Here is a 25,103-nt window from a genome sequence, read left to right on the forward strand (position 1 = left end):
AATCACCGCATAACAATTTCATGGTATTGACAATCTAGTTTCTGCCTTTGCGAATTTATAGTTCACTTTAATGATTTTCAATTCTGACCTTTTCGCGCAAATAAATGTGCGCTTAATAGTCTTCCGCCCGATACGCACTCGCCAAATATCAAATCCATATTCGTTGGAGGATACTGACGGCTTAAAAATCAACGAGAGATGTCTGGGGCTGAACTCTCGAAAAAAATGTCCCCTCTACCACCACTATCGGTGGAGTTGGGGGGGGGGGTTGGAGGGTTCCAGAAAATCTTCCATGAGAAATTCAGAAATTAAGACACAAGCATGGACCTTGACCATGACTGAATGCAACACAAAAACCCTCGACGCATTGCTGATATTAAATTTGGAAACGATGACGTCGACATACCCATTCGAGTTGATGCAATGCGCGTCTCGCTGTGCACCAAGGACCAAGTACAGCTCGCCAGCCTCGAATCCCTTCAACGTGGCCAGTCTCAATTGACAGGGCATCTCACATGCAGGCAGGGGGCGGGCGGGGGTGGGGGTGCAGATCAATACAGGGAGCTTCTCCCACAACAGCGACGTCAATATCTGGCTGGGGCTTATTACTACAGAAGGGGCCGTCTCACAGCTACTACAGGGCCCCTTCAATGCCCCTGTATATTGCAAATTTCCTCGGCGCATGTTTTGCCGAGTAAACACCGCTCTCGCAGCCCCGACGGTCAAGGGAGGAGCACGGCAGTTATTGCGTGTTTGCGTTCGCTAGCAAGGCGTGAAATTGTCTGTTTGACTCATTCCGGGGTAACGTAGTGGAAATTCATATCGGCGCGGAGAGGCGCCGCTCCTGTTCCCTTGCACGCGAGGTGCTCTGCAGACCTTGTTCACACACACACACACACCGGCATCCTCTCGCGGACTCGCCTGCCCACGCGTGCTCGCTCGCGTTAGCACGAGAGCGAGGTTCACTTTCACACGAAGGGACACGCGCTTTATGCGAAACGTACAAAGCAGCGAGTCGGGGACACTTGTGTATTGTAAATGATTGTATATTCGTGCATCTCGAGTGCTTCTCCTATGACATTTTACAAGGCGATAACGGCGGAGCGCTCCGCTGTAAATACAGTTTAGTTTGTCTCTAACAAGCAGTGGGCGGTTGTTGGAGGGCAGAGGTTAAAATCATCAAGCGCATTCAAGATGTTCTCTCCGGTTTAAAACCAACACAGTGAGAGCCTTATCTCAGCGTGCGAGCAGCCTTCGAGGCGGGGGTGAAAGGTCACTCGGTCCTGTCATTGCAGGCACAGCCATCCGCCGCACGCTCGCCACGGGTCCTGGAACAGCCGCTCGGCGGCAGACAAAGTGCATGTTTGCTCTTCCCCGTGTGCGATCGATGAGAGAGGCTGTTTTACCCAAAAATATATATCATTCAGCGTTCCAAACAGTTTTATCCAATTCGTATTGCTTAGCAGCGTGTTTCTCACTTGCGCGTGCATCACGTCACGTCACGGAGACAGTGTGTCCATTCGGAAACGCCGACAGTAAGCATTGCACCACCCTGTGCTGGGAAACTGTCTATGGAGGAGATATCACAGAACTACTGACGAGACTCCTTCAAGTGACCTTTTATCCATGTCCTTGACTCACGCACCCTGCTTTCAAACACACCCCGCTATTGTTTTATGGCAGAACACCCCAATATTGTTTAATCTCAGAGCTGGCATTTTGCCAAAGTGAAACAAAACATTTAATCTGATAGGGCTGTTTCGTGCAGTCATTCGTAACTGACCCGAGACCTTCACCTCGCTACACTCGAACAAAATCACTCAAGTGCTTTATATATACAGTATTTAGAGCAATAGATGCGACTTTCCACACTCTCTCAAGACATGGTTTGCATGAGAGCCGAACCGATACGTTTCATTCTCAGGGCGGGAATAAAGCCAACATCGGATGCTAAATCAGATTTAATGATGGGTTTTTTTTTCTTTCTTGTGCAGTCATTTGGGAACTGGGCTGTGATCATCACCTTTGCTACGATTAAGAACCGAGCCTTAGCACGGACGGCTGAACCCCAGAATCAAACTCAGTTTCTCAGCAGTGCCGGCTCAGTGCTCGAACCCTTGGGCGAGCTAAGGAAGGTCGGTTACCAAGTGATCCCTGTGGGTGGGAGGGGGTCAGCCGGTGGACAATGGCCAGTGTAGCCCGACGCTTGGGCCTCTCGGCTTATGGACCTGTGTGCAGTTGCACCGCCGGCACACTTGATAGCGATGCCACCGACAGCGGCTACTTTGCTGGGATGCGTGCGGCAGCTGCTTGCCCATGGCTCAGGGTTGCTTTCACTGGATCACGTGAACCTGAACCAGAGCTACAGGGCTGTGCACAAACCCGAGACCGTAATGGTGCACATCCAACACCTCGCAGGCAAACAAAGCAACAGCGTCTAGACAATGCTGCCCGAGCGAAACGGGGTTTCCGCCCCATGTAGGAATACGTTAGCATCATTAACAATTTTACGAATAAAAAAACACACGGACAGCATAATTACCACGGGACCAGTTCGTAAGAGTAAATGAAACGTATGTTTAACAACAATAATGTGCTGAAAAGTAGAAGGGGTACAACTCAATTGAACCATTGCTCGGTGGCGGTTAAACGTCACTCGCGTTGGTCCTCTCCCGTCGTGGGCACAGACTCCCTGCTCCGGATATTGATGATCACCTGAATCTGCCCACCCGTGTCCCCGACCACAGCCATCTTCGTTTCCTTCCATCCAAAGTCCCCGTGGCGACTCGCCCCAGCGTGCGCCGTCGATCGATCCCTCTCGGCCCGGCTTGGAGGACTCTCGGCATCGGCAATTTGACCGTGGAAAATCTCCGCGGCGTTGGCGCCGCCACCGCCGCCACCGCCGCCGCCGCCGCGTCCAGGTGGCTCGCGGCATCGGTTGCCCGCCATGGTGGGGCCAGTCGCGTCGAAGCTATTGTGCGGCTTCGGCACCGATGGCTTAAAGCGGGCTCGCGGACACCCTGAGATGTGCTCCTCTCTCAAATCAGCGCCGATTGCACATCGCCCTAGGAAAACACAAGGAGCGACGTCGCACGTTGAACGTGTATGAGAACGATCAAAAGTCAGCGGTGGGCAATGAGCATTGAGAATGAGTGTTGAGGCAAGGCAAGCAGAATTGCTCCGTTATTTCAGAACGTCTTTAATGTAAAACCAAACTCCTTTCCGCAACCCAGGTCTCCATTTGCAAAAGGCTCTCGTGAGGTTAATAAAGTATGGATCTGTGCGGTAAACCCTAGAATCAAGGCACATGTTTATTGATGAGGTTGTTGAGACCAGAAGGAATGGTGTCACAGTGATTAGTGAACCAAACGACGGCGAACCCAGAAAGCCGAGTTCGAGTTTTTGGCCACAACTAACTGCGGCGTGAGGAGGCCTTCATCCAGCAGTGTATTAACGCGGTTGGCTACGTACGGTGCGAAAGTTCAACATACATACAGACAAAATTACTGTACACTATACCTGTGACCATATTTAAAATCTACATATCTTAAAGCACTTTGCTACCCCACATGAAATACCTCAAATACATCACATAAAGTACACCCACATTTCATGCACAATTACATGTTGCAACATGGCTATGTGTATATAGTTATTGCAAAATCAATCCCGAGCCAATACTTTAATATATTTAACAAACTTAAGTTTTCTTTATTGTTTTCATTTCGAGCTATCTCTCTCTCGCACATCAGCCTCTTTTCCACAATTATGTCACGTTTCATCTCCCGGCTTGCAAACACCATCATATCACCGCGCCGCTTATAGGAATTTGCGAGGGAGGAAGGTGCTCCGTTAACCTCTTATCATCGGCAGTGCCTGCCAATCAACATGATCGTCGCTTCAGTGGGAGCCCCCTGGGATACAGATAATGATGTGAGTGGGCGGTGGGAACTAAATTATCGGCCAAGTTCTGGGATGTTCTATTAGATGATGATTCTTGGCAATCTCTGATTACAAGATGACCGTGGAATCGCATCAATCTACTTGTCTCCTCGACAAGCACCTGCATTTCTGACTTGCACCCCAATTAAATTGTCTGGGAATACCGTTTTGTGAATACTACTAAAAACAGATTCATTGTAAATGTTTAAACCTATTTGTTTAACGAGGTGGTCGGGTGACCCAGAGGTCACTGCACTGACCCGGGGCCGCTGAGATCCTGGGTTCAAATTTATGTTTCAGCCGCCCACGATTAATTTGGCTTTCCCATTGTGGCGAGTTTATGGTCTCAACCCAGCTCCCAATGATTGCACACAAAAAAAGCCACCATATTAAACCTGATATTTGACAAGATTTGGCTAAACTCCAGCTCTGAGAATAAAAACAAAACACGTAGACTATCGGTTTAACCGTCATGCAACAATCTCTTGGATGCATGCGTGGGGAATTGTGTCCCTTTCTGTTGAGAAGATAAAACAACGACTTGAAGGATTTGTAGAAATAAATCTCCTGAAAAATATCTCCCACTGGCTGGGTTGTTTGTCCCATGATGTAACTATGATAGCACGATTGAAAAAGTACTTAAAATCAATAGATTTCCAGTTTGAAATTATTCTAAGAGGACTTCGTCACCTCCAAAAGCATAGGCCGCAGCGTTGCGTGTAGCCAACGCAAAGGCTCCTTCACTAATGTGCGCAGGGATGACTTCATCGCTTCTATGAAAATATTGACAAACGGCACTGGTGTTTTGTTGAACGCTCTGCATCAACCATTCACCCTTCCAAATCATGCGACACAAAGGTTGTTGAGGAAGTACGCTCATGCATGGCAGATTGATTATTTGCTATTAAGTATGAAATCACTTATGAATAAATATATGAATGAGAGTAATGACAACCATACTTCACCAAGAGGTGTTCTGATATCATTTACCGTGGACGTAAAGCTGTGGCTGAAAATGAACCCCGGGTTGTTGGGCTCACAGCGCAAAGTGCAAACCACTGTGTCACTACTCTCCTTTTAGGGCATGAACACAACTTTAGTTAAGAGAACGATGCTGTTTCTTCTGAGGCTATATAGTCATAATAACCAAGCTCGCGATTTTAAAGTGTTAGGGAATGCACAAACTGCGTATTGCACTGCAATTGACTGTCGGCACAATCCCATAATCCAGATGTTGTGATTTACTGTCCACCTCTTTAAGTAGATGTCTGAATGCTGACAAAATTCTGTGGGTGCCAACACTGGCTCAGCATGACATCTAGATGAGATAATTTCAACGATTGCCAGGACGCACTTTAATGCCAGTGGCAGGTTCAACAGGGAAATGCGTCAATCGGTGTGAGGACTCGGGCAGACCCCAGCGTGGTGAGTCACTGCCCTTTATGTTCGGGAGATGTAAGGGTCAGGGTGTGGGCGGTGTGGGCGGTCGGCCTCTGTGCCCGGGAGGCAGACGGGGTTGAAGGAAAATGGATGTGAACCACACTAATCAGGGGGCCGTCCAAAATGCTTCATATTGAAACATATTAAAGTCATAAAACTTAACTACGATGCAATTTTTTATATGAAGGTTTTTTTAACGTCATTTTTTTATGGGTAGAAAAATAATCAAGCAGACACCCCTATGAATGTAGCTATCTTCATTGTCTTGTGTTTTTTTTGTTTTTAAATCATGACTCACGCACGTTGGGTTAATGTAAAAAAAGTAAACTTCTGACAAAATGTTTGAACTGGCGTCTCACAGACAAAAGACAACAACGGCATTCTCATCGCACATTTTTACAAGACGCGCCTGCTCAACGGGGGAATGTGGTTGCGGCGCACGTATACGTGGCGCGCGCGCAGGCGCTCCACAGGGAGATGACCCGGAACATTCTGTTCCAGGACAAACACTGCAGTTGCTGCATTCCCATTCTTTGCATTCAAGACAGCTCGGGCTACTTTCAGGGCCTTCGGACACAGCATGCGAAATAGATAGGCGTTATAAACGCGGGAGGCTATTATTCATTTCCATCTGCAACTGTTGATCTCAGGAAACAAACCAGTAATAGAGCGGTTAGCGCAAATAGCATGGCAACACGTGTTGAGAAACACACCTCCGCCGTGTGGTTCACTCCTGTTTAATTCCCCTGCCGCCCTCGCTCCACTCAGGGCAACAGGTATGTGTAGCCACACGCTGGGAGGCCTCTGCAAAGCACAACGCAGGACACGTGAAAAGCATTTGGCATTAATTTCAGCGACGAGCTGCACACACTGGACTCCTTGGGGAACGGCGGGTTGGCGCCTCGGCCGTAATCTCCAGCGCTGGGCTATTTGGGCCCCTGGTGGCCCCGTCGAGCAATGGATTCATTGCATCGCCGCCTCGATTTAATATCGTGCTGCCCGTCGTCTTGACATGCCACTGCACTTGGCGGTGCAGGTCAACACAAACCAACCGCATCGTTGATTTTTGCAATTCATTTTTTTACAAAAAACAACGCAATTTTTTTTCTTGAGTGTAAAAAAAACAAGTAAATAAACAACCATTCAGAAAATTGCAAATTTTGACAAAATACACTGCTGAACCAGAAACTGCACTCCAGGTCAATTGGTGCTCTCTCAATGACTCCCCTCTCCATCCATTGCAGAAGCAGCCACTCAGATACTCATTCCTGCAAGCCTGCCGGCCGCCGGAACCCTTGAGGACCGGGCAGATGACAACATTTGTTGTAAACGATGCCCTGAATGAAACTGCCGTTTATGCCGTTACTGCATCAGTCAACCTAATACCCCCCAGCCACGCTGATCAACGTCCTCTTCGCAACAAGTCTCTCGTGCGACCTCATGTCTGGGTTGCACGGATATCCACGCAAGATGTAGAATTCACATACTCGTGAAAAAAACCCCAATAACAATTGCCACCGAGTCGTGAAAAAATGCCATGGCGAAAGTGGGCAGTGAATCTATTGCAGCAGTCTTTTCCGATTCTACATGGGAGTCGCTGGATGTTTCGTAAAACTGAAATGAAAACAAACATTTTGTAACAACAACAAAACATACATTGTGGCATTCAGTATATGGCCTCTGTTCAGTATCAACACGGAAATGGGAGAAGCAGCACTCACAATGAAACATTGCATATCAAATGAGGAGATACTCACATTGGTTGGTTGTTAAATAAATCAGGCTCTATTGTGCTGCCACAGTTGTGTTTTCATAGCTGCTGGTTCTCTTGAATTCACCCTCCCATAACACGGAATGGCAGCCCAATAGGATGCGAGCTGGGCATGCAAGGATTCACTCCACCACAATTCAATGCATTGCTTTCAATGAAAAGCTGTTAAAATATGAAATCCTTGAGTTTCATTTCAATGTATTGTATGTTTATATGTATGGTGAACTTCTGTCGCACCGTAAGTAGCCAACCATACGAATCGGAGGTGCGAAATTGTATAGTTTACCTTTAGAAGACCACGTGTTTAACAATGGTGATACAAATAGCCTGGTGTCTGAGCTATACTATAAATTGACACTTGTTAGGGGCACATTGTGCTTGCGTGGCATCACAGGATGGCGTCGTGTTCGCTCTCTACGGGACGAAGGCTCCTGCCCCACGCTGCTCCCACAGAGATGCACAAACCCTCGTTAGGGGCAGAATCAAAGCGGTGAGGACCGGAATAATCAAAAAGCCAGCGGGCAGTCCTAGACAACAGCACCAGTGCTGTTGTCTAGGACGGCGGGGGGGGGGGGATTGTGGCATTACCTTATCCGGGGAACGCCGCGCGGTGCTCGGGTTGGCGCGTCTGCCGGGCCGGCCGTTCACGTACGAGGCTCTCGCACCGACGTCACCGGGCGTGAGGGTCAAGGCCCTGCAGTTTCGCGCAGCTGGCGAGCTTTGCACTTTGTTCCGAACGGACAAACAGGAAACACAAAACCCTTGATTTTTCATGAAAAAAATAACTCCGAGAAAACATTAAAAGCTTTTTTATTATTACAGGAGCTATAGAGCTCTGTGATCGCACACGCCTATGCCATGGCCTTGTGGAAGGCATCGCTATTGTAGGAAATGAAAGACGGAGGACTGCAATCCCCCTTTGTGGACAACATAATGCATTCCATGACCACAACGCATTGCATGGCAAGACGTTTTCTGAAAAGATGATTATACATCTCGGAGCTACAAATAAACAACGGACACCGATTCAATGAGATAATTGAATCTCAAGGGAGATGGGTGATTCAAGAGGCTAATGCCATGTCAGCTTGCAATATGGGCCAGCTACGCATGATTAAAAAGACTTTTCACGTGCAGCAAGTCCATGCTTTCAGCTTGGAAGCCAATGATTGTGTAGAATAACCTTGAGTTAAATGTGTGTTTTTCCTTATGCCAGTGCTTAGACTTCTCGATGCAAGGCATATGGGGTGCCCGCAGTGTGGATAATGAGGCCCATTACAGTGTCCTCACAAGTTATTCTGGGACACCATCTCCTGAAGCCACTTTCAGACACAAAGCAGTTAACTGCTAGCGGCAAGAGATGTAAATAAACGTGTATTTTATCCTATGAAACGATGGCAATCGTGCAAATATAAACAGAGATGGGAAAAGGTAAAAATAATCCAGTACAAATCGAATATCATTTCAAATTGGAGATTACGGCTACAGAAATAGCAGACAGTGAAGGACACAGTCACAGTGCAAATGAAGTGCCATTCGCAGGCAAGTGGCTCATCAGTAACCGGCCCTTGCCAGTGATGTCTGACGTCGCAGATTATACGGCAGGAGTGGCAGGAGAAGTGAATGTCACTCTCCTTCGCGCCTGGCAACAGCACGACTTCGTGTGAGCAGGGAGAGGCGGGCTGCGATAGAAACTACAGAAGTCTACACAATTATCACGCTCACCCACTCTTAAAAAAAAAACCCATCACCTCACTCGCTGTTTATCTGACACCAAGCAATTACGGTCGAGCGGTGGCTGCCCCTTTGAACAAAATGTGTGGCTTGGCTTGGCACAAAACCCCAAGTGCATTACCCTCACGAGTTACGAAATGCAATCATCTCCCCAGTGCTCGGTAGCTAAGGGAGAGAAAAGTGGCCGGATGGACAACTTTAATCTGTTTGTGGCAAACCGGGCCTGACGGCCGGCCGGTAGGCCGAGCGGGAGTTGGGGGAAGTGGGGCCAGAAGCTGCCAGGGCCCGACCTTGTGCGGGCGTTACGTGGCGCAGGTGAAGTATTGGACGCGGGTGTTTATAAATGTAACGAGGATAAACTCTCGATGAGGTGGAGCAGTGGTGCAATTGTTTGTGCACTTGCACGCACCAGAAACCCGGCAACCTGAGTATGATTCCTGGACACAGCTATCGCACCAATAGCTTGCTATGTTTTATTTTATTTTACCAGATAATGCCCACTGAGCTATGAAGCTCTTTTTACAGAAGCGACCTCGCCATAATTGACAGCTCTACGAAGTGGCTTATCACGTGGAAATTTATCGCAGCCAAATACTCCGAAACGCATGTTGATTCTAAATGAGGGAAAAGCCAAAAGGCCCGGAGAAAAATCCACATGACTACTGGGAGAACATGCAAACTGCAAATATACAGGCGTCAGGGTCGAGAATTGGGATCAAACCCATGACCTCCTGCATACCAGACGAGGTAGTTAACATCTCACTACCGTGGTGCCCAGAAACGGTCCTGACCCCCCCTCCCCCTTCAACTGGTAAAGTGTGGTCAAGCAACTCCCATGAGCAAAAGGTGTTGGGCAAGATTTCATCCAGCGGTAGATTGACAAATGGATGATGATGATAATAATGATATCGTGGACATTCAGATCTAATTTCCAAGGGAAACCTGGTAAGATTGGCAAAACCATTAGTCCCATTTGGAATTCACAAATTTAGCCCACACAACCAATTAATATTGCACAACAGAGAAATATATAAATATATACACATACATTTTAGATGTTGTTATTGTAAGACTTTAGAGACGTAATGATTCACCATGCAAAAGACATTAAGATGAATTGTCATGATTCAGCGTCACTACTCAATTCATTAATCGTCTTTAAAAAATGTGGGCTAGGAAGTGGCAACAAAACACTGATGGGGTCACGTGAACCCACTCAAGCAACATATACATGAAGGGAAAATATTAATTCTTACACACAATTCAAAACGTGTATCATGAGCTTAACAATCGATATTAATTCATGAATCCATGCATAATTACACCCCTACAAAGAGTTCAAATGAAATTGAAATGAAAACAAATATTATCATTTAAAATATTACAAAGTCATCAAAACGTTGGCTACTTTGTACAGATTTGGTGATAAAGAAAACGGATTTGCCGATCGAGGAAAACAAGTCGCATCCTGAATTACAATCACTGGGTTTTACTGCTGCCAATTGCCAAGGGTCCTGGGCCAGTACGTAAGTTATTCCACTGCAGAGAGGCCACAGCAAATTCCAGCAGTTAATCTCAGATATGGAGCAAGAGGCAATGAAAGAGGCAGAAACCCTTTCACCAGACAGTATCACCTTGACAGAATCTGAATGGCTTTGGTATATCTGCAAAAAACATTCCGTTGCTTCCCACATTTTTTTTTTTTGGATAGCGACGTCCATTTTGTCGTGAGCAAGCTATCGTAGAAATGCGCTGAGCGGGAGAAAGACAAATAAATAAATAATGTTGCAGCAGTTTGAATTGTGTGAAAAATATTACGATTTTCATTCAAGAGCTACGTCCATATCCATGTTCTTTGAGGGCACCTGAAAGGCATGCGACAGAAGCCGCGCTATGCGTTGTGTGCAAGGCTAAGGTGTGCCGCCATTTTTACACAAAGAACTCTCAGGTCAGAGCCCAGTATGATGTAACTATGGCGTGCGTCTGCAGGTCAAAATCACAAACGATATGAAGCTAACTAAACCAACGATGAAAATAAAATATATCTTATCGAGTATTAATCTTATTAAAAAGGGTCAATGAAAGCTAAGACAAGAATTGCAGGCGAACGTCTCAGAAATGCAACGTTTAACACTGTCAGCAGCTTTGGTTGAAATTACTCATCAACGTTCATATTTCACCGTCATCCTAATTGTTATAATTGTTGGCAAACTTTAACTCAAAAATGAAGATCATCGTATGAAATTGTTAGGTACATTATGGCCCGACTACCATATATATTTATTATATAACTGACAAGACATTACCGCAGCAAATAAATGTGCGAGGCTATGAACGGTGCGCGGGTCGCACTGACTGGGGGGGGGTCCATCCGGGTGGCTTCTCCCGCCGGCACCGCCGGTGCCCACGATGCCAGAGCAGGTGGTGATCGGCCGGGCGGTGGCCACCAGCGACGCTACGTGCCGAGCACCAAGGAAGGCAGGGTTGGGGCAGCTCCGTGAAAGATGGGATGGCTGCGCGGAGGAGCAGTCGTGGAACGAGTGTGGAAACAGCGAGAGGCACGGACCAGGCAGGGACAGCAGGCGGCAGTTGGCGAGCCCGCGCGCCCGCCTGCGGAAAACCTCCGACACCTGCTCAACGCGCCGTGGCTCGGCCGCCGTGCGAAGGCTCCTGCCGGGTTTGGGGAGGGGGGCAGTGGTGGAAACAACAAAACGCGGCGATGAGATTCGGTGCGTTGGAGGAGGGGGGGAGCGCCGCGCGTGAAGCCCTGCCGAGTTCTATTGATGACCAAACAATAGTTTCATCTTCCACTCCGAAGGGCACCGAGTTTGGCAAGTGAAATTCAACTTGCGTGGCGCTGAAATTAACACGGGCAGTCAAGTTGTCGAGCGAATCCCGAGATCAGAGCTCTCCGTGGTATTCGACTGTGCCGGACCGGACGTGTGCTGCTCGACTGCCGCGTGTGCCCGATCTTAGTGCGACTTGACAACACCGCCTTGCGCAGCGGCCGCACCCACTGTCCCACTGCCTCTGCTTACAGGACGGTGAGCGGGTTGCCGAGGGGAGACGCCAGCGGGTGGACGTTCCTGGTGCACAGCACCCTGGCGGACGCCGGCGCTCGTGTCGTCAGTGCGACGTCCCCCTGCAAACAGACGACGCGCACACAGCAGCCACATACTTGTGTCCCGCCAAACCAAGAACATGCATCACACGGTCAAAGATGCGCTCGTTAAGGTGGCCGGGTGGTTCGGAGGCCAGAGTGCTTGGCTGACGCATCTGAGATGCTGGGTTTGAATCCAGAGGCAGCCACCCATGAACAAGCCGGGCTCTCACGTGGAGTGAGGTTATAGTCCCAGCCCACCAACGATTGTGCTTTAAAACGGTTTTGCACTTAAATTTGGCTAAACGACAGCTCTCCGTTGAAAAGCGGTGACTTGAAGAGATTTCGGAAAGAGTTCTGCGATACCCTAACTGATGGTTGCACTGCTGTGGGAGAGTAGTGGATGGATTATTTATCTCTCAACGCATAAAGCATTATCGGGATTAAATTAGTAGCGGGGGTGGTGACGGACTAAATAGAAGATGTGGATGCCATTTGATATTTGGTGACCTTCTCAAGAATCTGTCATGTTGCTGTCTCACTGGCAACCGGTTCAGAAAGGGGACCGTGGGACCCTTGACACGAAAGACGTGCCTTTCCACGGCGACACACGCGTTGACTGCTACTTGCTCAGGTAGCTGCATTCGCCTGTGAGACGACACTGCACGTGCACTGTCCCTGCCGAGATACATCGCATAGCGTGCGTACAACATCTCTGAAGACGACACTAATTTGCACTGATTAGGACTGCGAAATAATACACAATTCACGGTGGATTCGAATGACAGCGGGCAGGCAAAGAAGCGTAGAAGTGAGCAGGCAAGCGGTTCCTTGAGGGCTCAGTGTGAGATAGAGGCTGCCTCTCCAGCATCTTGCTTTAACGGACCTCATCCATGAACAAAGATGCATGCATAAGATGTTCAAGTAGCCAACAGAGGCACAAACGAGAAACAACGATTCTCTCTTGCCGTTGCCACCAAGACTGCGTGCGCAGGGACAAAAACTGTTCCAGGGGTGCACGATCGCAACAACACGCACCACCCCATTCGGAAACCACGTGACACGTCAGGTCACATCGGTAGCAGTGGCAGAAGCGGCAGCAGCAGCAGCAGCTTTTGCGTTGGACATACGGGACACAGGGAGATGGTAGTAGGGACAGCTGTGGTCTGTGCAGAACATTCATTTAACTTGTAGAACAATGGAGGCTCATGCGAGACCATGGTGTGGAAAATCTATAGAAGCCGATGCAAATCGATGTAACGCAACAATGAATTGCCGATGGCCCATGGCAGCCTAGGGTCCAGCAACAAGCACAGTTAATTGTTTAATTGTTCCTACAGGACGGTGGGAGTACAAGAATAACGACTTGAGCAATGTGGATCAAAGGATTTCCCATTCACCCAAAAAAGACGAGCACCAAAAGGTCATTGGGCCATTATATATTCGTTTAAAAAAATAACCAAAGGCATTTCATTAACCTTATACTCGTTACACATTATACGTCGCATTTATAATTTGCATGTTCATTCTGAGCCGATTTTACCCTTTGCACCACGAACCGTGCACAGTTATAATTTGTTGTAATCTCCATTCATTATTAGGTCCTTGACTACAGAGGGCTCTGAAACGAAGTTAATCATAAAAGCATGGTCAATTTGCAACGTGGGCTTAAATTGCATGTTTTCATTTAGGCGCACGTCATAGCCCTATCTTTAAATACGCTGATTTGATTGTTTTTTGTTTCGACACGATTAGAATTTTAAAAGCCCCTAACATCGGGAATTGCACTCGTCGCCCGGATGAAAGCCCTCGCACATTAATGCCCCATGCGTCAGAATTTTCAAAATGCTATTTCACCAGAGCTTCGGTTACTTCCGGCGGAATACGCGAAGGAAAATAATTACATCTCGTTTAAAGGTACCTTTTCAAGTAAATGACACGAAAACTAATTCTATTACACCAGCCAAAGGTTGACTATGGTCTACCTGCCCACCATCTGTCTGGGTGTTCAGCAAGCTATGCTACTTATCAATTGAATGCGACTAAATTCGCAACCGTTTTGTTATTTAAAATGTGGAGAATTTTAGTTTTTTAACCAAAGGCCGTTTTCCTTCACGGGAGCTCGCCATCACAGCATCGCTCGCCTCTCATCCTGAAACGCCTCTCAATAAAATGACTCTGAAATTTCCCAAACATCCAGTAAAAGGCGATTTTATGCGACGACATTATTGTTAACTTGGCGTCTGGAACACCTGGTACTTTCGAAATAAAGTGCAAAGAGGAATTTTTAATAAAGCATTCTATAAGCAGTCGTCGCTGTTGAGCGTGCGTGTCTACTCGACTGCGTAACAGCCCACAATGCACTGTGGGGGCACCGTTTTTTTCGCGTGAGTACTCTGGAGCTCAAACAATAAATCACACGTGTTCTTTAAAACCAATTCACAATTTTCTTTCATAAATATCTGTATGAGTGGGTTCTATTTATGGTGTCACTGAGAAAAAACCAAACAATTTTTTAAAACCCACAACATACCCAGCCCAATCAATAACGTTCATGGAAACATCAGCACATTTTCTCCCAAAAAATATATAAATTCGCACAATCACCAACCCAAGAGAAATCGGGCAGATCATCTCGAAAGCATCTGTATCAGCAAAAATAAACTGACCAACAGAGATAAACAACTGCAGGGTTAACTGACAGCAGCTGTCCGCACGAGGTAGATGTAATTACAGCACACGAACCATCTGCTCCGGGGTTTCAAGCCGAGTCTGAATGAGGGACGTTGAGGCACCGCCCCTTAGTGCCCAGTGTCCTTCAGCATCAGAGCTCACCACATTTTCTATTAACACCGCGTTATATTAGAAATAAACAAATATATAATGAGGACGTTCCAGGTACTGGCCTTCTGCTCAAATGAACGGTCACTCCCTGAAACATCAGCCTATTATTTTTCTTTTTGATTTAAAGCTTTCGTGACTGCAGGGATTCATATTCTTGTTTCTTTCGGTAAACTCACGTAGAAGGGAAATAATAAAATAATAAAAATGTTGAAGCAATACAACATATTTCATTATTTCCCTTCTACGTGACTTTACAGCGCGGAGCAGCGGGCAGTGGTGAGTGCATTGCACTATGAATTCGACAACCAAATTTCAGTTCCTGGCCACACCCAACATCAAGTGCAGAGTGAGAGCTGAGACGGTTGTAACCACCCCTTCATGAACTCACACTGACCAGTGTGATGCAGTATGGTCAAAGAACGCCCACGACTAACACGACATTGGGGAGCGCTTCATGCAGCATGGCCTTGACAAAAGGCTGTAAATTATCATTTCTTTCCCTTTCACACACGTGGATTTTTTCCAGGGTGCTACAATTTCCTCTCGCACGTAAACACTCATTAATTAGGCCAAAACCACAATAATATATAGAGGACTGCAGAGCTTGGACAACTATTGGCACCAGCTCACCGTGTGGCCGCCTCCCCGCTTGCCTGCTGTTCCTCACACCTCCGAGTCGTTCTTTCTATCCGAGAGTGAGCGAATACTGTTCGGTGGCGCGTCGCAAGTTGGCGTTACATATCTACATTTGTATCATTCATCATTATTCAGAGAAGTGTATGCAAAACAGCGGCACTCCTCCCCCACCTTGCTCGGGCTCAGCGGGCAGCTCGGTCGGGCAGCGTCACCGCAATCTTGGAATGCACGGCCGTCGCCAACCTGCCTGTCTCTCCTGGCTCCTGCTCGTGCACCGGGGCTTGCTGGTGCTCGTTCCGAGCCCCCGCGCCCACAGCGTGGCGGCTATCGCGAGCTGTCAGGACCACGTGGTCCAGTCTAGGCCGGGGGCTCTCCCACATATTTCTCCTGCGACACAACATTGCATGGTTTCAGATCCGCGGGCAACCTCCTTCTCGGTGTTTCATCATCATCATTTATTATTTCCACTGCACCACCCATGCAGCACTTGTAGAGTCGACGGAGAAAAAGTGGTGTTTGAGATGATTACTCGGGAAGGAAGTGATTGCAGACCAAAAATCAAATGTCAAAAACAACGCAATGCAGACGATATGCACAATCAATGAGAGAACCAAGTTTTAAAAGATAAAATGTGCTCGAGTCTTGTCTCCCGTTTGTCCGCTCCACTGTTTGATGGGAGGAAGTGACAGTGATGAGTATGGTACTACAGATCAGCATGAATATCATAGAAGAAACTGGATGTGAAGACATTATCTGCTGTACTGATTTTAATGCAAAACATCAGATGCTTATGTCACACTAAAGTGCAGGTTCAGGCAAGGTGCAGATATTGATTCCAATGGGCCAGGTATTGAATTTAATAAATATTAGTGCAGTTCTACCCACAATGCAATAGCTCCTCTGGAAGACCACATGCACATCCCACAGGCGTTATTTATGTACCCGAGTTTTAATGAACGACAGTAAACATTTGATCTAATTTCGATGTTTTTTTTCGAAATTTTGGGGAGGACAAAAAAAGGAAAGCTCTGCACATGTGGTAAATGAAGAATTTGGTGAATGCCACTCATTTATCAGCGCCACACACTCACTAATGATGGCGGGGCGCGGACAATGCAACCATTAATCTCCAGCTGTGGGAATCGATAGAGAGTGTGCGCAGCGGGGCATAGAGTGGCACTGTCAGGCGCCGGGTTTCAGCGCCGGGCCAATGGGGCATGTGTTCTGGGTACAAGCTTCGCACCCATCCTGTCCGGTGGCACCATCCGAATAAATTCCCCATGGAACCGCCGAGTTGACCGGATTAATCGTGAACGTGCCTCGTCACCAGCGGTCAATGCCATATCGTGGAGGAGATAGGCCCAATAAAACGGGGATAAACGGTCCCTTCTTATCAGTGGAAAGATTTTTAACTAAATAATTATTTACCATGACTAAAACTGCGACGGCTACATTGCTTTACGTGCAGATCCGCTTCCTGGGCATTGACTCACGCACCGGTGCTGCCGCACGTGCATCCGATGTTGCGTAGCTATTAAGAAAATCTCCGCATGCGTCCTCTGTGCTATACCCGAATGCAATGCGGCTCGTGCGTACATTTATGTTAATGTGTTCAGCTTTGGGAGACGCACAACTATCGCCGCGATCTTAATTGAAATGCACCGCCTTGCCCCGGCAGTTCTTGTTTTGTGTCGTTGTTGCAAATGATAACGCCGGTAACAGCATTTACACCCGGCTTCTTCTCTAACAGATGCAGCCGCGCGCACGAAACGTCAACTGTCAGTGCGGATGCGTCAACGCGTTATCCCCAGTTATCAATGGCGTGCTCAAAAGTTGCTTTAATCTTCTTGGTTCTTTCGGTAAAGTCACGTAGAAGGAAAATAATAAAATAATAAAAATAAACATAATAAAATAATTCTCACGACGTTTCGGCCACAACGCAAGCAGCCGTCTTCAGGTGGAATGGCACGCCCCAGGCTTGGAGCGACTATTTATGCTGGGACGGAGGGGCGAAGAGCGGCTTGACAAAATAATTTGCATATCAAGAGGAATTTAGCATATTTATGGGAAATGCAGATATGCGATTAGTACTACTTGTGAAATGCGTAGGAGGTTTGTTTAATCGTTATTCGCTTGTTATTTAAACGGCGCCACGTGGCTCCGTGGAGACGAGCCGCCTCTGGACCACAATCACGCCCTGGCAACGCCACGCGGTGGTGCGTGGGAGTCTTTGAAAGTCAAAGCGCTTCCGGTGGCCGGTGGACACGGCTGACAGACATCAGTCCACCTCCGAAGGCGCACGGTTAATTCACTCTAGAGCGCTGCGCCGGCGGCCAGATCGCAAAACGCTGCAGAAATAACGGTCGTCTCGTGAAGAACGTCTGCCGTTAGGTCTCACAGTCCTGCAGTCCCAAATCCAGAGGGAAGATAAAAACAAATCTCAAAGAGCACACTGACAAAACATCAGGCGATAAAATCATCATGCATGCGGCGGTGAATGGACGTCTTGTCTCAAGCCCCTTTTCAGCCAATAACTTTAGTGTAACAGAGGTTGCATTGTAGCGGCGCTGCGGTGAGCACCGCCGGTGCGGGCAGTCGAGCACTGGTGCTATGCGGCATCATGCGAGACCAGGCATGAGGAGTATGGCATATTGAGAACGTTTTATGGCAACACTCCACAGACTTTGCCCCAAATTATATGCGTTACAGAGAGAAACAAACACACGCAGAAAGCTGCAAGTGTCTTCGCAGTTCAGGCTCGTCACACCTAGCGTCAGTCGCACACCTCGAAGATCACACACAGCAGCACACTTCATAAAATAGGGTACTTTATGCGTGATTTGATTTTGCTTGTGCGTTTGTGTCTTTTCCCCAATTTCATCCTAATTGTGCCATTGGTTTTGGGATAATGTGTCCATGCAGATCTCTAGCAGAGCAATGCAAGCCTTGGCATTCGAGAACGATGCACGGGAATGGATATCACAGAGGTGCCTTTGAGAGCCCCTCAAGTGACCTCTGGTCCACACGGTAGAGGGCAGCACTCTCTCACTTCATCATATGGCAGGCAAATAAATTAGTTTAATTATCAGAGCTGGAATATAGACAAATAAAAGATAAAAAAATGTTTTAATGCGATGAGATTTTGTGCGATCATTGGTGACCGAGTTGAAAAAGCTCACTCAACTTGAGAATCCGGTATTAACCTAAGTTAATTCTAGATTTGAAGCTTTCGTGACGGCAAGGATTTATACTCTTAGGTTTTTTTTCGGTAAAGTCACGTAGGAAAAAATAAGTAATACAAATAATAGAATAATAATAATAGAAATAAAATAATAAATCACGACGTTTCGGAGGCAACACAAGCTTCCTTCATCAGGTGTAAAAAGGCACAGCCAAAATAACTGTAGTGTATTATTTTTACCTACGTGACTTTACCGAAAAAACTAAGAGTATTAACCTAGTCGTCAGTGGTGCCAACTCAGTGCTCTGAACTCTGAGACACCTGGTCACCACTTGTGCATATAAGCGTTAAATGCGGTGCACAAAAAAACAAATACATTACATTTCATATTCTGGTTCTTTCGGTAAAGTCACGTAGAAGAAAATAATAAATAATACAAATAAAACACAATAAAATAAAACAGGAAATAACACATTATTTTATTATTCCCTTCTACGTGACTTTACCGAAAAAACCAAGAATATGAATCCTGCAGTCACGAAAGCTTTAAATCGAAACAATTACATTTCAGTTGTACCTCGACTATTGGTACGTGCTTAAAACTGCGGCGGTTGCGTAACGGCTATGGGTATGTTTTGCATCAATGTCAAGATGCCTCCAAATTCCAATTAAAAATGGTGGCTCCTTCGTATGTAATCAATGGCAAGCCTCAGGCCTGATTTGTCCAATTCAGGGGATAATTATCCAGTGCAGCGAGCGTGCAACATTAAATCAGGTCACGCTCGGCTTGCCCTTTCCATGACAATGAAGCACCTTCATATTTGCAACTCCACCCATATATCTCACTCCTCCTACGCCTTCCACTTATTTTCTTATCGGTCGAGTAATAAACTGAAAGTATAAACCGTTAGGAAGTTCAATTAACACATTAGATTTGTATTTGCTGCGACTGCAATGGCTCGGGCATCTACTCTTTTACGGATACCTCAAAAACTAAAGATTTTAAAACTATTTTTCAAAAGCTCTAAATATACAGGCGTCAGGGTCGGGATCGACACCACGACCTCCCTCAAATACCGGGCGAGGTAAATAACATCTCGCCACCGTGGCATCCCACGGCGGTGGGAAAACTGATGCTGTGGAAACCAACACACAGCACCAAACGGGAAGACATAGTGGAAGGATCTAATAATAACAACAGCAGAGAAAGTGGCAAAGATTGGAAGTGAAGAGAATTTCGTGCGGATAGCGCACGCGGAAATGGATAACACTACCACCAATGATCGTCACAAAGAATTCTCAATGGATTGCAGTGCTCTAGAGCGAGTGTGTGATTTCGAGACATCACAATGAAATGCGTGCTTTTATTTATAGAAAATAACAATAACTGGCAGGAAACCATCGCTATGAATTTGGCCATGTCGCCAATCGCCATCCAATAATGACATTGAATTCAATCACAACGATTTGCAATCATGCTCCATTGAGTAAAAGCTATGTGCAGTAAATAGCTATCAAAAAATTGTCCATTTAAAATATGTATTCCTGATGCGGTCACTGGTGATTGGGGCTGAGCACATCATACTTGGCGAGGAAGAGAACCAATTGAGTAAGAATCCACAGCTTCCACTCAGGACACCTGAACCAGTGGCTCGGCACTGATTGTGTGTCTTAGCGCCCTCGGGCACATAACCACTTACCCATTATTTCCAAGTCAATATTTTTCAATCAGACCTTTAAAGCAACAATCGTTAGTGGTGTTGCAAGTTACACACAAAAACGGCGCACTCGATCATCGAATCTTAGGATATCGGTGGCGACGACAGAACATGTGAAAGATGTCATTCTCTCATTGAAATAAAGATTTCGAGCTGCAACCTTTGCTCAATACAAGTGTAATAAAGGACTCGGACACTTCCTTCTGTCTTCGTGTCTTTTATTGGGTTCTCGTCTTCACCCACACGGCACTCTGTTATAACTCTGTATTTGTAGCCCCGGCTATTCACTGCTATTATAGCTTTCTTCTTCCCTCTGACTCTCTGCTTCATCTACTGTAACCTCCTCCCTGCAGACTCGCTGCTACCTCTATGCAGACTCCCGCTGCTACCCCTATGTGCAGACCCTCTGGCTGCTACCGTATGCAGACCCGCTGCTGACTCTGTATGCAGCCCCGCTGCTGACTCTCTGTGCAGCCCCGCTGCTGACTGCAGCCTCCTCGCTGCTTCGGGTCGGTCACCGCTGGCCAACGGTGCCGATCCTCGCTCCCCCGTGTTCGTGGCGATCTCGCCACCCTCCGCTTCGCCCTTCGTGGCCTCTCTCTGTTCCTGGTTCCCCGTCACTCCCGTCCTCTTCCGGTTCCCCTCCTTCTATAGCCTAACCCCTCACCCCCCACGTGACCTAACTCCTCCCCTCCTGACGTCACCTCCGGAGGGCCGTTTACGCTCGCATTACATCACCCTCCCCCATAAAGAAAATCCAGCCGACCTCGGCTGAATTGCAACCTGACAAGAAATGCGGGTGTAAAGGGCCAACACGTAAAAAGACACGAAGCATGCAACAACAATATAACCAGAACACAACACAATACAATTTTAACGAAACGTGAGGATTTCGAGCGAGTACGGGCAGCCGGGCCGTCCCGGACGGTCGGCAGACCACCCGCCGAGGCGGGAACGTGGAAGGGTTTTAGGGGCGACGGGCGCAAGTTCTTCCGTCGCCATTGGAGGCCCGCCACTGTCCCGCTCGCGTCCAGAGACATCACGTACTCGCGTCCGCGGAGAGATAGGAAGAGCTGCAGGTCCGTGGGTTCTGCGGCTCCAGTCGGACGTCCACGAGCGGAACGTCCTCCCCCTGCGCTGTCACGGCCGGCTTGTCTGTGAAGGGTACGCACAGGCGCTCTCGCAAGGTCAACAGACACAGGCAAGGGCGAGTCGGCAGCAACAGACCCGGCAAGGCAACTTCGGGAGATGACGCATCCGGTCCCGCGGGGCAATGTATGGCTTCAAACCGGGATGTATGCACCGAACCAGCGCCGTGAACAACCTGAACACGCGCCGACTGTGGGTTGGGAACCTCAATGAGGCGGACCGGACCCTGCCAAGGTCTAGGTAATTTAGGAGAGGTACCTGGCCGCACCTGTGGGCAATGAAGCCAGGCCAGGTCCCCCTTTTTCCAAGGGGCACTCCCCCTTTGATCGTCGGGCACCACCGCTCATTCCTGGCCTGAGCCTTGGCAGTAGCCATGCGGGCACTTTCCCTCGCCTCAGCGCCACGCCGAACGTTGTCCCTTAATATACTCAGGAAGAGGCTTAACAGGCCCCCTCGCGCCGGTTCCCAACTGTTCATTAATCGGCGGCACATTCTCCGGCCGTACATAAGGAAGAACGGCGAGTATCCAGTAGCCGCGTGCGGCGTCATGCGATACGCCGAAAGCACCCCAGGGATATGCAAATCCCAATCAGATTGATTTTTCCCCGACTGTATGGCACAGCATGGCGGACAGAGTCCGATTCAACCGTTCACCATACCATCCGTTTGCGGGTGGTAGGGGGACGTCCGTATCTTTTTAGTTCCAAGAGCCGCACACACCTCCCCCAACAATTTGGACGAAAAGTTACGTCCTTGATCCGTAAGGAGCCTCTCCGGCGCCCCTTTGTCCATTACATACCCAAATAGAAGGCGTCAGTGATAGACGCCGCTGACTGGTCAGGCAAAGGCCAGGCCATCGGCCAGCGAGAGAGGTACTCAACCCCCACCAGTAAATACTTATTTCCCTTAGCGGATGGCGGAAAGGGTCCCAAAATATCTAACGCACCAGCTCATTAACCCGAGATACTTTAATCGATTGTATCGGCGGAACATATGGATGTTTAGGGTGGTTTACGGCGGGCGCAATCGGGACACGCGCGAACGTGACCGAACGACATCCGTCGTCATGCCGTGCCAATAATAGTCTCGTTGCAGCGTCAATAGGGTTTTCTGCACCCCCAGGTGTAAAAGTGTGTCACAGTGCAAAGATCTAATCAACTCATACCGCAATGACGCAGGCACAACGAGACGCCAGTGTTCCTAGTATCCCTTCCCTCCACATCAGTAACCCATCTCGGAGAGCAGTTTCCGAAATACCACCCGCACCGACTTCCTTACCCGCCTTCCTCCGTTCGTTTTCGCAACGACACCAAAGATTCGTCCAACATTTGCTCCCGAATCCACCAGACCTTGGAAGACGCAAATCCCGTCAGCCGGTCCCCATCAACCGGTCCCGGTGTAAGCGGAGTTTCGAGAACATCCACTGCCAGCGCGACAGGCTGAGGGGGGGGCTGAGTCGGTCCACACCTATGCGTCCCCGACGCACACGCACAAGGGATCGTTGCAGCAACCTGGACAGTGCGTCCGCGTTAGCGTGACGCACACCCTTCCGATGGTGAATTGGAAGGAGAATTCTTGCAACGTGTCCAGCCATCTCGCCAATTGTCCGGATGGCTGGTCCATCTTAAGAGCGTACTGCAAGGCCGCATGGTCCGTGCGGACAATAAACGACCGACCGTACAGATACGGTCGAAATTGTCGGAGAAAAAACACAATAGCCAAAAGTTCCCTGCGAGTGACGCAGTAACGGGTTTCCGCGGGAGATAAAACCCGACTCCCATACGCCACCACACGCTCAACACCACCTTTTGACTGGGACAACACCGCCCCAATACCAGTGTCACTCGCATCAGTATCCAGAATGAAGGGATGTTCAAAATCCGGATAATCCAACGTCGGCGCAGTAGCCAGTAAATCGCGCAGGCTCCGAAACGCCGCCTCCTCCGGCGGTCCCCACACAAATTTATGCCCCTTCCCAGTAAGGAGATGCAAAGGCCTGGCGATAGTAGCGAAATTCGGAACAACCTCGATAATATGAGGCGAACCCCAAAAACCGACGCACATCACCCACCGTGGCCGGGGTTGCCCAATCCCGGACACAAGCAGTTTCTCAGGATCCGTGGCCACCCCGTCCGCACTAACCAATATGTCCCAAGTATCGAACGGAGCGTTGCAGTAAATGACATTTCTTAGGCTTGAATTTCAAATTAGCAGAACGCATTCTGGCGAATACAACCTCCAACCGCAGTAAATGCTCATCAATGTGCGGCTGAAGACTATAATATCATCTACATAAATGAGACATGTCTCCCACTGCAACCCCGTCAATACCAACTCATCAACCTCTGAAAAGTGGCAGGGGCAGCATTCAACCCCATCGGAAGACAGTTAAATGGAATAACCCCTGCGGCGTACGGAAAGCTGTCTTTTCTCGCGAGGGCTCGTTCAAGGGGGAGCTGCCAGAAGCCCGAAGAGAGATCCAGCGTTGAAAAAAACTTAGCCCCTGACAAGGCGTCGAGAGAATCGTCCATACGCGGCAGGGGATACGCATCTGCCACCGACACTTTATTCAACTTCCGAAAATCCACACAAAATCGCAATTTACCATCCTTCTTTTTAACCAACACAACAGGCGCGCCCCATGGGCTATTAGACGGAGATATAATATCCGCTTTCAACATGTCTTCCACTGCCCCTCGAACATGCTCACGCTCAGCCGGACTCATCCGACGCGAGTTCAAACGGATAGGGGCAGCGTCCCCCGTGTCGATATGATGAGAGAGAAGCGAGGTGCGTCCCAAGTCCAAATCGTCCGAGCTAAACACATCGGAATAGCTCGATAATAATTTATGAATCGCACAACGCTGCTCGGTGGAAAGGGCCGAATTTTCCCCACATAATTCGGCGATTCCAACGATCATCAACCCCTCCATCGTGTGAACACCACCCAACAAGCCCCCCGTCCGGCAGGTCACTCTGAGCCGTAAACGCCGTAGTGGCATGTGCCACAACGGTACCAGCCGGCACACACACGCTTTCAGCACTCGCATTTAACACCTGCAAAAACGGGCGCTGATCTGGACGGACAATAGTTTGCGCCCCTACCAGCGCTAAGCCGCCCGTAACCGCGGCGGACGGCGACAGCAAAATCCCAAAAGCACCCTGCCGACCCGGAAACCGGCTTCCGGTATCGTAAGGGAATGAGCATCTGAGAGCCAGGTGGAATATCAACCGAAACTTCCGATAGCGCCTGCACCTGGGCGACAGGAGCCGGTCGCCCCCAGGCGGACTGTAACAATTCCAATTTCCGGCCCCCCGGTAGTTCTATGCAATTTTCATTGATTCTAATTAGAATGGGCATCTTAGCCAAAAATCCGTACCCAACAGGCAAGGAACGCCAGGGACCTCGAAATCAACACACGCCCGAGGCCGAGACACCACCGATAGAAATGTTAGCGTCCACCTGTCCCACGATGGCCCATACTACCCCGTTCGCAGCGATGCAGAAGCGTAAGCCGGCCTCACGGCCCCCGGTGGGATGTTCAAAAGATGGAATATCACATCCGAAATAATGGTCGCGGACGCACC

The 25,103-nt window shown here is 48.4% G+C and overlaps 1 protein-coding gene across 2 annotated transcripts in view; it reads right to left on the minus strand.

Annotated features, from left to right (window-relative positions):
- Positions 1 to 1,039: 1,039 nt before the first annotated feature.
- Positions 1,040 to 25,103, minus strand: part of LOC133347051 (uncharacterized) — a 28,661-nt gene continuing 4,597 nt past the window's right edge. Inside the window, exons 2-7 of one of the 2 annotated variants that reach the window (XM_061558946.1) lie at positions 15,639 to 15,854; positions 11,926 to 12,029; positions 11,244 to 11,557; positions 7,742 to 7,878; positions 6,096 to 6,186; positions 1,040 to 3,065 (exon numbers count right to left, since the gene is read on the minus strand). In XM_061558946.1, coding sequence (XP_061414930.1) covers positions 2,653 to 3,065; positions 6,096 to 6,186; positions 7,742 to 7,878; position 11,244 — 642 coding nt within the window. In that variant the 5' untranslated portion in view covers positions 11,245 to 11,557; positions 11,926 to 12,029; positions 15,639 to 15,854 and the 3' untranslated portion in view covers positions 1,040 to 2,652. Of the gene's footprint in view, positions 3,066 to 6,095; positions 6,187 to 7,741; positions 7,879 to 11,243; positions 11,558 to 11,925; positions 12,030 to 15,638; positions 16,422 to 25,103 lie in introns of those variants that run through there. The other variant, XM_061558945.1, reaches the window with a different exon arrangement.

Source organism: Lethenteron reissneri, chromosome 25 (assembly GCF_015708825.2).
Source record: "Lethenteron reissneri isolate LAM-NWPU_2019-01 chromosome 25, ASM1570882v1, whole genome shotgun sequence".
NCBI lineage: Eukaryota > Metazoa > Chordata > Hyperoartia > Petromyzontiformes > Petromyzontidae > Lethenteron > Lethenteron reissneri.